Genomic DNA, 15,212 nt, shown 5'->3' with positions numbered 1-15,212 from the left:
GAGCTTTTTCTTTTCTTTATTTTCATCATGCTTGTTAAATGTGCAAAATTCAAGTTTTGTTTAAGATGATTTAACCTCCTATTAGCAGCCTGGTCTGGACAATTCACATCAACTGTCCCAAAATCATTCTCCAGTGATTTAACATGATAAAAAGTAGCACTGTACCGTTGTCATGGCAGCAACTAGATTATAAAACATTTTCCCTTTTTAAATTTATGCTTGGTATTTATTTTATAAAAGCAACTGATCAGTTAAACTTTCCACTTAATGTAGTGTCGGCAGATAAAGTGCATAACTACCTGAGGACTACAAAATGCTAGTGTGCTTGTGTTTGACGGACGTGTCCTGCCAGTACAGCATGTGTATTCCCTTAAAGTTGCTGCTGATGGGAGTGACAGTGAGTAGAGCAGTGCCTGACGGGTTGACAGATACAACCATTTTGCTGTGTGGAGTCTGAACGCCCATCTCCTTGTACTGAGGCAGGATCTGTGTGACGTTACACTGGGGGTCACAGATCTTCCAGCCGGGAACTGCTCTGATGGCAAACCCTCGGGGACCGCCGATCTCCTGTTTGTTCAGAATAGCGATAGCCAGCCGGTTCTTAGATAGCGGCCTCTCCCACACTTCAAAACTGTCCACCTGCAGAACAAGTTATATTTTAACAATGGACCAAACTATTCCATACCTTCAATTGCCATTATCACTTTGATTTCATTAGAGCTATTACCATAAAGTCTTAGTTTTGTGACTACTAGACTCTGCCAAGATAATCACAAAGTATTTCTAAGTGTTCTATAAATGCTGACTGCTGTCATTCCAGGAGGTGAGCACGGTTTGTGTCACCTCTCTCACCCACCTTGGCGGTGCGGTATCCCTGCTTGCCCAGTGGGTCCTGGCTGATGTCTATGACGTGTCTGTTCTGCAACAGCTCCTTGGAGCGAGGACAGATGTCCCTCAGATCATTAGACATGAGCAGGGGGGCTGCCATGATGGCCCATAATGCCATCTGAGACTCCTGCTGGTCATGACTCAGGCCAAAGTTCCCAATGACCAGCTAGAGAAATGGACCAGTGTCATAAAAAGGGAATTTAGGCTTACTGACAGAAATCAGTACACTGACGTACAATGTCATGGTGTTTTACACAAAAATGCTCTTTGGTTTAATATAAAACTCAACATAAATGAAAACAGATGCAAAAACAAGAGCCTTAACTGAGGAATTGAGAATTTTAAAGAAACAGTTTGACAATTTGGGAAATAAATTACTTAAATCAGAAAATGGATTTCCTTATTATGACTAGAACTAGCACAAAGTCTGGAAATAGGAAAAAGACTAGCCTGGCTCTTTCTGAAAGAATCCACCTCCTGACACCTCTATAGATTAGTTATTCACGCACTGTACCCCATTTGTTGACTTCGTGAACTACTAACCACTGGGTGCTGGTGGGTTGATTTTGTTACCTGCTGACAGATCCAGGCTAGCTGTCATCACCAGTTTTCAGTCTTCGAGCAAAGCTAAACCAGCTAGCTTCATATTAACTGTACAGATAGTGGGTCTAGAGATAGTGATTGTGAGTCTTTTTATCTGTCTCTCTGCAAGAAAGCAAATAAGCATATTTCCCAAAAAGTAAAGCTCTTTCAGAGCTAGTGGACCTCCAGCTGAGAAACAAATCAGCACTCAACACGTCGCAATCGAAAAGTCATTCAGTGATGTTTTTAAAATGATAATAAAACAGCTTGGTGCTCAAAGGCCACTGGGTCTATGCTTAGTTTGAGGTCAAAGAGGGGAATATATAAGAGCTTGAGAAGAGCACAGTACCATATCGGGGTCATTCCAGCCCCCAGGTCCAGCCGAGGGTACGATGATGTCCTGATGAGAAGCAGTCCAGTCCAAGATGGACTTGACAGAGCTCCATGAGTCGCTCACATCATTGAAGTTGCGCCATTGGTTACACGTCTCACGAATGGCTGTGTAGTTAGGCTGGAGGCACAGAAATGCTCTTTTATGTAGCATAACACATGGCATATGGTCTCATCATGTGTGAATGAGATCATATGTGGAAGATCACTAAGAAGAATTCTTTCATTTTTACTGTTATGTGGGTCAAATTCTGGACAACAAACCAGAGATTGATAATGCATGATGAAATTTAAAGTCATGTAAATACAAACGAGTTCTCTCACCTGTCGGATAGGCCACTCATATAAAGGCCACTCACAGGAGTACAGGATACTTCTTCCAGTTTTATTCAGTGCTACTGACATTTTTATGTAGCCTTAATCAGAATAAATAATAAGAGAACACCTTAAAATGAACACCAAACTGTCAAATAAGATGTATCATGTTAAAATATTGTTTTCAAGTTTATTTACATATTCTGTACAGTACTGGGCAAATGTTTAGACACTTATATTCCTGTCTATCTCACAATATCATCAGGGAATCATTTCACTGGTCACAAAGGTTGGTCAAACCCGTTAACTGATAAATAAAATCTGAGTATCCTCACCTTACTAAGTAACTTTTGCTTTAGGTGAAGTGCATGGTGACCAGGACCTAAGTTCACAGCTCATCTGGGGACAGAATTAAAAGCTCACCTTCTCCCAGCAAGGTCCTGTCCATATTGCAGCCATCAAATTTGAGCAGATCCACACTCCAGTCAGCAAAAGTCTGAGCATCTGTCTCGTAGTAACCCAAACTGCCAGGGTATCCAGCACAGGTGTTTTTCCCGACATCTGCGTAGATACCCAGCTTCAGGCCTTTAGAATGGACCTTAAAACAGAAAAATAAATTGGAATTCATGGATTTATTTTACAAGTACCAACTACAGTTTTATTTTTGACAGGTTACAGACATGTACCAGCAGGTGGCGATGTTGCACAGCTAAAAACTTTATGCTTCTGTTACAGGACGCAGCTCTGCCTTAGTGGGCCTAAATATATCCCCTTTCCTGATGAAAATAACTTTTTAGATGCCTGTGTGGGAATCAGCCTGTCACAGTGGTCTACAATGCAGAAAACTCCTCTCCATTCTGACTGTCTGTAGCAGAGAGGGCGAACGACAGCATACTCCTACCGAAGACAATTTAATGCCTAGGTATCTCCCTTGGCTCCGGGTGCTGAATTTCTATTGGTATGAAATCTGAGACCTGGGTTCTACATCTGGTCCTTTCCCCTTCATTATGTAAATAATTGCAGGTCGGCTTGGATGGATGTATAATGAATACGTAATCTGACTGTGTAATCACTTTTACTTCTTGAGTTATTAAACCAGAGCTTCCCAAAGTTTTTATTTGTCAAAGATTTTCAAACTTAGACGCATTGCACCACTGGTTCTGTAACACTGTACCCCATGGAATCACATCTGTGGGAATATGTGGTAAATTTGACATGGTTTACCATTATATAACTATGCATACCATTCATAATGCAACCCAAAGACTAGAAACTATAATAAAACAGTAATATCGTAGCACATACTCTGATTTGGTCTTTCCAGCTAGTGAAATAACTCAAATTAAAGTATGTCTCTCTTTCCTTAAGTCCCTCTGAAGCCCTCTCTCTTTGATGTCTATGGAGGAATTATGGCATTAATACCACATTCACATTCAGAGTTTTTGTGCCTTCTTTATATCTAATACTCACATAGTCGGCCAGTTTCTTGATGCCCCCCGGGAATCTTTTAGGGTCTGCCTGCAGGCGGCCCTGGGCATCACGCTGAAGGGAGGGCCAGCAGTCATCGATGCAGACGTACTCGTAACCAGCCTCTTTCCAGCCCTCCTTCACCATCACATCTGCCATCTGCATGTACAGACGCTCACTGCCAGGGCAACAGGAGGAGACAGGCGGAGCTGATAGTATCAGTTAGATGCCAGTGTTCAATGTCATGTGCAACAGCAATATGGCAGGCACAAATATATATAGATGAGCAAAGAATTCTCATAACAGTGAATGCCAGCTTTGCTGTTGTTCATTGTTGAGTGATATAACAGGGTAACAGTTCGACCCATAAACTACCATTTGGTGCTCTAAATGCTTTATAGGCCAGGTGCTTTCCAGGGAAAAAAATGCAGTGGACAGAAAAGTGAGGCATTTTATGTTCGTCACTAATCAACACAAGCATTCAAGCATTGAAGACCCACCTGACATTTGTTTGTTCTACCTTTTCAAATCAGAGGATATGATGCATTTTCTAGTTTTTTATTATAGTAAATTAAATATCTTTGGCTTCCTATGTAGTCAAACAAAACAAGACTTTTGAAGATGCCCCACTGACTGGCATTTTTCAGTGTTTTTTTTTTTTTTTTTTTTTGAAATCTTGTACCAATTAATCAATTAATTGATAAAATAACCAGCAGGTTTGATTGATACTGTTGCAGCCCTGTGCAATTTCTCTTTGTGTTTCTCTTCTTTGTGATTGTTCTACTTAAAAACCCTGTCTGTTCAGATTTGTTCTTCCTGAAACATGTTCAGACTCTCTGTTCCTTGTTTTCAAAGTGCTTTACAAATAAAGGTTATGTTACTCGTTGACACCCACGTGTGTGTGTGTATATATATGTATGTGTATGAGTGTGTGTGTGTGTATTTATAAATATATGACACCAATATCTCCCAGTGCCTCAAACCAAAGCACAAATTAAATCAGGTCATTGTGACCCTGACTCATCAACCATGAGTAACTATTACAATCACGTTTCTGTTCTCATTCTTACTCGCGCTGTTTTTAGATAAACCTCGTAATTTCAAAATAGGATTTTTGTTTGTTTGTTTGTTTGTTTTTAATTCACCTGTAAATTAGTCTCTGATCCAAGCAAACACCCGCGGAAACCTAATGGCGTCACTTCCTGTGTGGAGCTTTTTAAGGTAAAGTTTTCATTCACCTGGGTCTGGATGAAACCACCTTTTTGGGAGTTTAGGACACAAATGTGTTTATACGAGATGTTTACATGTAATTCACCGGGTGAACTTCAATAATGGAAAAGTAGCCTATTTCTGTGAGTAATTTTAGTATGAGAGTTTTCATCGTGTTCAAGCTCACGGACATGTCAGACTGTGCTGGATCACCGCCGCCCGACAGCTCTGATGTCTCTTACCTGATGCAGTTGTCGGGGTCCTTGTCACAGTCGATATTACACATGAACCTCTCCCAGTGCAGCCAGCCCATTGTGGGCTTCAGCGCCAGACCATTGTCCAATGCCTCAGCGGCAGGACAGATTAAAACGATAAGCCCGAGGAGACACACAGCTCTGCTCATTTTTACTTTTTTTTTTAACTCCACACTTTTCATGCAAACAATAAGACAATAACACAATAAGCGACTGTATGCGCTTCAAGATCTATTTCCTCGTGTAAAACGCGCTCAGACCGCCCACCTGGATGATTGACGTGAATCTGGGCCAATAAAGTGAAAATGCGTCTGTAACTGTCCAATGACATTTCGCCCGGATTCCTTTACTACAAACTAGGAAGCGCTAAGGTTCACCGCCTGAGTGAAGCATATGAGCAGGAGAAGTCATCTGATGTGTGATAGATAAGAAACATGTCATGTGATTCTCCTGAAAACAAAAATATCAACCAGCTCCAGAAATATTAACGACATTCTGGTTTGGGATGTTAGACCCATTATAAATAATACTTTGCAATCCTGTATTAACAAAATAAATACAACACACCACAAGGCATGATTTGTATGTTGTGTTTTGTAAGTTATGTATGTTGTTTTTTTTGTGTTTTTTATATGTTGCATTTTGTATGTGTGAATGGTGTGCTGTATTCCTATGTTGGACCATAACAGCCCCAGATTTGCTGTGTGGTCATTTGATGGCAGGGCCTAACAGGGCCTCAAGACCAGACAGTAAAGTATTTTTCAACCTTGGACTTATTCTCAAGATAGTGCCATTTTGTTGAAGACATTCAGAAAATACAGCTCTGGCATAACAACGTATCAGGGCAAAGAGCAGGAACTTCCCAAAACGTCTCATTTTCTCTGAGTCCCCTTGGATTAGCTACCGTCTTGAAGCTAACTGCACAGGGGTCTGTTTCTAGGTCAATTTGCCTTTGCTAAGAAGACTAGCTGCCAATCATCTGCAGTAATAAACATTATTACTTATTGTTTCATATATAGCATGATTCTGCTTCAACAGAGACAAATACATAACCTAAAAATGTCCCTTATCAGGACATATTCTTATATTTGTGAAAACCATACACCTCTAAAATGACAGCTTTTCATGAGCCAAGAAAAACTGCCTTTTCAGCTTTATGGCAATGCACGTTTCACATAATCCAGTGGAGCTTTAAAGGGTTTAGTCAGAGAATGGCCTTAACCCATAAAACTTAGTCCTTAAAAAAAAATCTGCAATGGCAAATTAGCTGGCACACTGAGAACCTGTGCCACAGATAAAAGTCTTTCTACATATACTCTGGTCATTTTTCGTGAGGGCAGTTAAGGGTAAACTGAAGCAGTTACTCATCATTTTGTGTCCAAAACAAAGTCAGGTTTTCATGTATGAGATTCTCAAGTTTAAGTGAATATGTATTTGCATTCACTTTCCAACAAACACTAAGAATAGAAGAAAATGCCCCCCTGTTCCCTGAGGAGGCTGGCTAATCAAAAATGCCACACACACTATCAGCAATAATGTAGGACTATGTACATATCGACGCCGCTTTCAAGATGTTTATTAGCTTTGGATCCAAGACACTAATTTGTCTGTCGCTGACATTAAATGAATTATAGATAGGTTTCTTAATTTAGCTGTAAATGGACACCCTGCTCCAGAACCAAATTAATCCTGGACGTTTTTCCTTGTGAAACTGTCAGAGATCTTCTCACACATGCAGAGAGAGTGATGGGTTTTGTATTTACTGTAATACTTTGCTCTTTGGTAGAAATTTAAAGAGACATCTGCAAATTGTTTATTCACTAATGAGATTAGTTTTTTTTAAGAGTTTTTGTCGAGAAGTACAAAAGAGTTGAAACTTTACAGAGAAGATATGATTTGAATGAGCAGACTGCTCATGAATGCTGAAATCTTCCTGTGATCTTGTTCCTCACAGTCTGTTTTTGCTGTGCACAACTCCTCGTGTCCTAATGTTGAGAGGAGTCAAAACAAATGATGCAGCATTCATGAGATGGCACAAACCCAGATTATGACAATAATCCTCATCCCCGCTGCTGGGTGTATGTAAAAAGGGAGCATTAATGAACACAAAACCTGACCTTTCGGCGGAATGTCAAGGGTGCCGATTTCAACCCTAAACATTATCAGAGGCTTTACCCAGGGACAAGCCTGATACAAACAATTTGTCACTTGCTATAGTTCATATCAGTGCCAGTGAGCAATGGCGCTGAGGCTCTAAATGTCAGATTTCAATTTGACTCACCCCCCCTGCTGATGGATGGACCAATCCAGCTCACTTGAATACACAGTTTTCTCTTTGTAAAAATGGGATCTCGCCCACCGTTGTGATAGAGACCCTTGTTGTTTTTTTTCAAAGCGCTGCATAAAAGGTCAGCGTGCCTCTATCTATACAGTGGTTAATTGAGATTGTTGACAGATGGGCGGCCCGTGCTTTCTGTCTGGCTTATACGGCTCCCCAGAGCTTTGACACCAATCCATCACGTTCCTTTCTTTGCCAGTGTCACATAATTGAAGAGACTGTCATGGCTGACTTATGTTGGCAACTTTGTTATGAAGTGTGAGGGGATAAAATGAAAGGGAAAGCTGTGTGATGGTGCACCTCCTTGCCAAGGAGTTACGTTATTGTATTGATCTACAGGGACAGGTGGCAGTGTGAGCAAATGTCATCAAAAAGTTGAACGTCCATAAATACAATAGCTAATTCTATATGGCTCATATACCCTCAGTGGAAAATCATTTATTGTCGTGTAATTAGCTGCTTAAGTTGTTTATGTGACTGTCACAGGGGAAGGAGCCTACATGTGCTGATGTTGCTACTTTAATTAGGTCCTTGTTGAACTGAGCGTGTGTGTGTGTGTGTGTGTGTGTGTGTGTGAAATGGCTTTTCGTAATAACCTTTAGAGGCAAGCTTATGATCTGTAAATTACTCAATTGACAATATTTTTTTTTTTGTATTTATTTGTCGTTCAACATTTCTCTAAAATTCAAATAACTTGTGTAAGTGTTTTGCTAATGAGTTAAAGATTAATTCAAGCTTAAGCTTATTTTGGTTAGTGTTGTTTCTGTTAATGTTTTTTTGCAGGGCTTATTCATCTTTGTTGGATTTAATCCTGCCTGAGGGTATATGGCAAGCGGGTTTAGCATGTAAAAGGTTTCACTTGATTATCTCTAATTACATTTTTGACATCTGCAAATGCATTTTGATTCGTCATAATTACAGTGTGACGACTCAGACACTGTATGTGCAATTACAACCTGACTGGTAGGACATATAATTCAAGATATCTCCAAATACGTTTTGAATACTTTTAAGATAACTGTAATGACAGTCCAGATATTGTTACACATGCACTGCTAACTTTACAGACAGTCAGCAATGCATGCATGAATATATTATTTTTTGGGGCAATTGTTCCTTTATTTGACAGTAGACAGTCATGAGGTGATAGCAAAGAGACACAGGATGAATAACATACAGCAAATGTCCAAAGGATGCATTCAAACTGAGGACACTGCAGTCCTAGTGGTGTGCATCTTAAACATTCCAACCAGACATCCCTAAATAGTTGAAATTTTAATTTAACATTAGTCAGATATTTAATTTAAGGTATTTCTAATTACATTGTGATGAGTAAGAATGAACCATTAAGTTGTATGGTGATTCAAAACTGAATTGTAGATATGTTTAATTAAATCCTCCATACAACGCAATGGTTCATTCTTGTAAGTCGAAATTTCATTAGAAAGTCATAGATGTAGAGTTCATATCTTAAATGTGAGTCTCGTCAGTCTTATATTATGTCTGTTGAATCTTCTTGCCCTAGCCGCTATATTTGGAAGAATTTTTGTGAAATATTAGAGAAGTGTTACTGGTTATTTAATTTCATTTTCCATGATCCTCGCAGCTGGGAAGCATGTTGTGCAAAGATAGATCAAAGATGGATCAGAACAGTTTTCATGTTGCAGCAGCTGCATATCTTGTCACCCAACAGATTAAGACATTTTGTGCAAAGTAGAGGGCTGATGTGCCTTTTTTATTCAAATATATTTAACCAGCTCTTTGTAGTATTGTTAATTTTGTCTCCTTAGTGATGCTCTGTCTGCCTCTGATGAATTACTTGAAATTACATTCAAAATATAACCAGGGATTTAATTTGCTTTCAAATGGAGAAATTGTCATCACTGTAGTTTCTGCTACAGCCCATTCTGTAGCTCTCTCTCAGATGTTTAGGTACTGCACTGGGGGTAAGTCCTTTTTATCAATAAACGTTCATCATAAATTATTCACCAAATACATTATTCACTGCCTCATAGCCGAAGGCTTTAGGTGAAAGAGGCACCCTTGTTCTTCCTGTTTGTTCTTTTCAAACACATTTGCTATTTAAGTGTGATTTTTCTGAGAAAATAGAATCTCCAATATTTTCTGTTCTCATTCCCAGATAGTGCATCAAACATTTGTTACATTTCTGTCTTGGAAATGATGAGCCTAATTATGATTTTAGCCTATTGCCAATGTGAAAATATGGTGTTCAATAATTGTCTCCTCCGTGATTAAATCTGAAATATTATTACTAATGATCTCAGGAGCAGCTTCCCTGGCAGAGAGAGTTACGGAGCTTCAGCTGAAGGTACTGTAGTGTATTTTGAGAAAATCAATTTTAATAGTATAATCGATACATGATTCAGTTTGTAGTCCTTAAAAAATCAGGGAGTACACAAAGTCTGACCTTCGATCTGACTGCTGTTACAAAAGCAGCATGGACCTGCCAGGACTAATCCTACCTTTGATGATGCACGTTTTCGACAATTAGATAGACCAGTGTATTGTGTGCTATAGCTGGTAAACAAAGAGCATTGCAAAATCAATAACAGGCAAAGAGAGGCATTACATTTCTGATGAAATCAATGATTTGTTTGGCTCAGTATGCAGGACACTTACTCAAGGATATTTTGAGGCTGTCTACTTGGCACCTGCTTCAGTCTTCTTCTGTGGCATTTGTCATGTCTGTGTTTATTTAAGTCAGAGCAGATGGATAAAGGACACTTTTGTTAAAAGTCTCATAAAAAGGCTCCTTTAAATCTTTCCACATGGAACGTGCTGCTCCAATAAGAACTGGATCCGTTCACCTAATTTAGCAAATTAATGTGAACCAGGTACTGAATCATTTAGTCCAATATTGAGTAGTTTTCTTTGTCTTGTTAAACTGGTCTACCATTTTGGTCCAGACTGATATTTGTTGGTACAGACATTCATGATGTTAAGATAATGTATCCTAATGTCTTTTATGATTCCCTGACTTTTCCTCTAATGGCTCTGTGCAGTTGATGTTTGTGGTTTTGGATGAAATGTCTTGATAATTGTTGGATGGAGTGTCATGACATTTGGGTTCAGACATTCATATCCCCATCAGGATAAACTGTAAGAACTATGATGATCTCTTTCATCTACTTCGAATAAATTGTTCAGCTATTTTGGCAAAACTAATAAAAATCCCATCAATCTGCAAATAGTAGCACACTAACAGACTAAACTAATATAGTGAACACGGTAAACTGTTTATTGGGTTTAATTGCAGTTCATAATGTTGAAGAGAAAATACCTTCACACCCAATTAGTTTTAAAAACACAGCAATCATGTCAAAAGCTGTTGTTCCTGAAAAGATTGTATACTGAACTGCTGAATAGCTCAGAGCAGGTTTTCAGTCCTCCATCACTGCCAGTCATTGGGTTTTATTTCGCCAGTTTTGCTGCATAAGCTCCAGACAGAGTGACCTTTGTTTGGGTGTTTTCTCGCTTATACAGTCAATAACATCTGCAGGTTATTTATGATTGCAAGTCCTATTTTTTTTTACAGGGAGTACAATGGCAGCACTGGTTCATTACACAAAGAGGCCTCTTGCCATACATAGAGTTGGGATGAAGTCAGCCTTTTTACCAGTTCAAACTCGTCTTTCATGGTTCACATGTTGCATCTGTGTAATGGGTGCAGGGCTGACCTTTTCACATAGAGAGAAACTGTGATGCCAGAAATGCACCCCCACCCCCTGAGAGCTTTGATAAGCCAAATAACACAAGTACCAAGTAGCTTGAAAGCTACACCTGTTACACCTGTATATTAGATAGATGAGGCTTTAGACTTTATTGGAAACTAAAGACCTTAAACTTTTAATGTGCTCCATTTTGAGTGCTTATTACTTATTCTGAAAGAGAACAATCAATTTTGTCTTTTCATTCAGGCTGTACTCTGTGTTTAATTTTTCATTTAAAAAATTCAGCCTGTGTTTTCTTTGAGACACTGCCTCTGTATAACCTGAAGAAATTATTCTGTATAGGAGTTCAATATGTCTCAGGTTACCACAAACCTGCAAATTGATTTCACTGGGTGGGTTTGCAGCCTGGAGCACATTTTTTATTCTCTTTACTCTGAGCAGAAAAACAAATAATGTCACGCACACCATTCTATTTCTTTGTTATCACATGAAGTTTATTGTTATATGGCTCTATTTGGTGATGGAAATAAGAAATTGCCTAAGGGGAGCAGGTTATCAAGTCATATTCTACCTGGTCATGCAGAGTGCAGCAGAGCCAAGAAAGAGGCTGTAAAAAAGCCTGCGAGGTGATATTTTACCCCTTAGTTAAACTGGTAACATTATATTTTATGACAGCAAAAGGCCACATGTGGCCTTAATGGACAGAAATACAGATATAAGCAGGAATATCTGTGGGTTCTCTGAGACTTTTTTTAGAGGGTCTACACAAGAAAACATGGCCAATGTGATGCAGTATTCAGGATTTTATGATCACCATCACCATGGTAACCAAAGCAAGATCGCTATCACTGTGCATTCAGGAGATCCCATGATTGCAACTCCATGTCCGTGTTCCCATGGTCTTAACACCTCCCCAATTGTTTACAGTCCTGTGAAGCTCTCCAACATGCTAAAATGGAGGCTTCAGCTCATTACCCCTGTTACACTTGAGCGGTAAGCTTTTCGGCACTTGAATCAAATGGCAAAGGCATAATTGGATTCAAATGAGATTTTAACCTATTAGAATAATTTTCTGACTGTTGGAAGATGCTAAAATTTTAATGCTTAGTTCTTTTCATATTAAATGCTAATGAGGAATTGGTAGGTCAAAGCAAAGCCCATTCACAGCTCTTTAATTATCTGACACAGAGATTAAAGGTTTTGACTGCTATTACCCTCAGAAAAAAAAAAAAAAATTTTAATGATGTGAGCAAAAAAAAGTTATGCAAAGAAGGTCTACTCCCTCCTGATTTTGAAAACTAGAACATTTAAGCATGGGGTACCATCTAATGTTATTATTTATGTTACATCATAGTCCCCTGCTATATTTACACACTTAGTCCAGTGGTGGTGGAACATACAGGGCCCTTCTCTGTAGTAGCCAATGTCTCAGACCTCCAGAAAGTGGTCCACAGCAGCAAAGACATAAACATCACTGTCAAAATGGCGACCACTGAGCTCCTTCTTCCTTTTTTAGGAAGAGGTACTAGTCGGAGGGAGACAAATGAGGTCAAATCAGGCCAAGGACATCCTTTGGTGATAAGCCCATGAAACCGAGGCTGTTGCTGACGGCATGAAGGCTGATGTTGTCCATTTTCTCAGACAGGGCTGAATCTTTAATTGCAAATGACTAATATACACTAATTAACTAATCACTAGTTAGCTAATGAAAACCACTTTATAAATTTGTGCACTGTAAACCCAAAACAGTGAGCTGAGAAAGTGCAAAATCATTTGATCCATAGCAATTTTATCCACAGTCTCTTTTTTGTGAGGTGTTTGAACCCATATGTCCTGTTAAAATGACATATTCATGTGTTAAAATAAAAACTCTCTGTTTAGATTGATTTGTAGAAATCTTGGTGACAGTGTGGAAAAGCTTTCAGCGCTCACAGCAGGGATGAATGTTTGACAAATGGCCTTCAACCATACATTTAATATCTATATATCATGCGCAATGGCAGGGAATGGAAAATGCAAGTTGGTACAGCATTTTTACGCCCATGCAGTTACAGCGACACACTGGATGAGGTGTGTGTAGTGGGGGGTAACTGGATGGGACAGACCATTACTCAGCAGGAAGTGGACAGTAAATAAAAGGGTGTGGTAGCACCTGCTGAGTGTTCCCTCCTGAGTCTCGTCTTTCACATTTCGGGGTGCTGAATGCCTTTGCACGAAAACCACTCTGCCCCCAGTGTTGTGATGCAAAGCTCAACACAGAAGTAACAAAGAAAGATGTGATGTTTATTTCTGAAGCTCCTGCAGAGACTGCCCATAGTGATGACGATGGGAGTTTCAGAGCAGACGTGGAAGAAAAAAAAAAAAGTGAGGGAAGAGCACACAAGCTCAGCTCACTGCTGTTGATTCTGGTGCATCTCCTTCAAACACCATAGTCCCATCGCTCCAGCACAAGCATAGTATGTATCATGTATGCTCACACAAACACACTCGTATACACACCCCTTCGTGCTTCAGCCCCTGTAGGCTAGTCGCCTCCCCTCCAACACCATCGCCATGTCTCACAGAATTATTCACTCTTGTCTTCTCAGCAGGCCCTTTGTTTCCAAGGCAACAAGACTTAGTGGAAGTGTTGGGGTTGCTGTGGTCTAGACAATCAGCATTTTTAAGGTGCCTCAACTCAACGGAAAAAGTTTAACAGAAATAGGAACATTTTTTTTTTTTGGCTGCCAACATGTAGAACTAAGTGGCACATGGCATTCAACAACATTTAAGTCCTTTTTATTGCCTTTTGTAATTATTGCTTTCTATTGATTATGCTTAACAGCGCAGTATTGATAGTATATGCATTGTCACACTTGTTCTCTGATCCCAGGTAGAGAGCCCTCTAAAAGGCACTCTGCTGGTACCTTGGCACATCTGAAATTTGCATGTGCATGCCCAGGCAATCACAATGAGCCTTTTAAGCCTTTTCACTATGAAAAGGCTTAAAAGGTGAACACTGACTATTTCGCTCCCTCATGTGTCAGCAGCATAAACACATCTTAGATGCAGCTCAATCAGAATGTGGAGAAAAGAGACACAATTGACAATGAATTTGATGCCTGAAAACCCAGCTATTTTTTTTTTACTTGCTCAAAATGGTGGATTGGCTTGTGAACCTTGAACAGCCTGTCCTATACAGTTCACCCTGTAGAGCAAAATCACTTCTGCTCCAACCTTATTGTTAGACCCCGTGTTCTTCATGAGTCCTTGCACTGGTTCATTCAGGCATGAAATTCTACACACGGTGCTATTATGTGTGTTCAAGACCTATCTTTCACCACAGGCAGTTCTCTCATCAGCACTTAGCTGTATGTGAACTTTGAATGTTTCTTTTAATTTGTGTTCTTGTTCATCAGAACTGACCGCCATTACAATAAATGTGTGTTCTTGCAATAAATTGTTTGAACGTTGACGTGACTGTCCTGACTGAAATTTTTGTTGCAGGTAGCTGTTGATGGAGACTACTGTGGTATAGAGGCAGATTTTCACCAACACGTCCTTCTGTCACTGGTGTGAAGTGTTGCAGGACCAGCAACGTCACTGTCAGTTCAAGCAGACTGGTGTGACAACTCAACCCTGAAGGCCTCACACCACCTGCTCACCTTGCAAGGCAGGTCGCCTATCAACCTGCCTGAGAGGTGACTGCGATCACTGACACTGTGGAGACTGTCCTCACCAATGCCATTTACTGCTCCCAGGGTCTCTTCAAAAGTTCAGGTCCCTCACAAACCTGCTCTAGCCCTGAACCGCAGCAGTCCCACTGGGTGAAAATAGTTGTTGCTCTGCCACACTGAACTCTTTGAATCTCCTCCTCAAAAGCTGATTAATTATACAAACTGTTTGAAAGAATTAAGTTGCACCCCCAATTACAGCATGTGGCATTAAAACAGGCATTTTTCCAAACTGGTGATGCATTCAGTGGCTGTGAGAGACAAGGCCATTTGTGGAGGTGGACGGCACTATTTTGGCAGAAAAAGAAGAAAGGTCATAATCTTTGCTTTCCTATAGCAGCATCAGATCGTCAAACTCAGCGGG

General features: G+C 39.9%; 1 protein-coding gene across 1 annotated transcript; it reads right to left on the bottom strand.

The window, feature by feature from the left end:
- Positions 1-17: 17 nt before the first annotated feature.
- On the bottom strand, positions 18-5,362 carry gla (galactosidase, alpha). The gene is made up of 7 exons (XM_041047825.1): positions 5,094-5,362; positions 3,646-3,820; positions 2,599-2,773; positions 2,185-2,276; positions 1,820-1,981; positions 857-1,054; positions 18-639 (listed from the first exon to the last, which is right to left on the bottom strand). The coding sequence occupies exons 1-7, from the start codon at positions 5,285-5,287 to the stop codon at positions 307-309; spliced, it is 1,329 nt and encodes a 442-aa protein (XP_040903759.1). The 5' UTR covers positions 5,288-5,362; the 3' UTR covers positions 18-306.
- Positions 5,363-15,212: the final 9,850 nt, after the last annotated feature.

Source organism: Toxotes jaculatrix, chromosome 10 (assembly GCF_017976425.1).
Source record: "Toxotes jaculatrix isolate fToxJac2 chromosome 10, fToxJac2.pri, whole genome shotgun sequence".
In the NCBI taxonomy this organism is placed as follows: domain Eukaryota; kingdom Metazoa; phylum Chordata; class Actinopteri; family Toxotidae; genus Toxotes; species Toxotes jaculatrix.
Note: the sequence above shows the minus strand (reverse complement) of the source record. Positions and strands in the feature narration are given on the sequence as shown.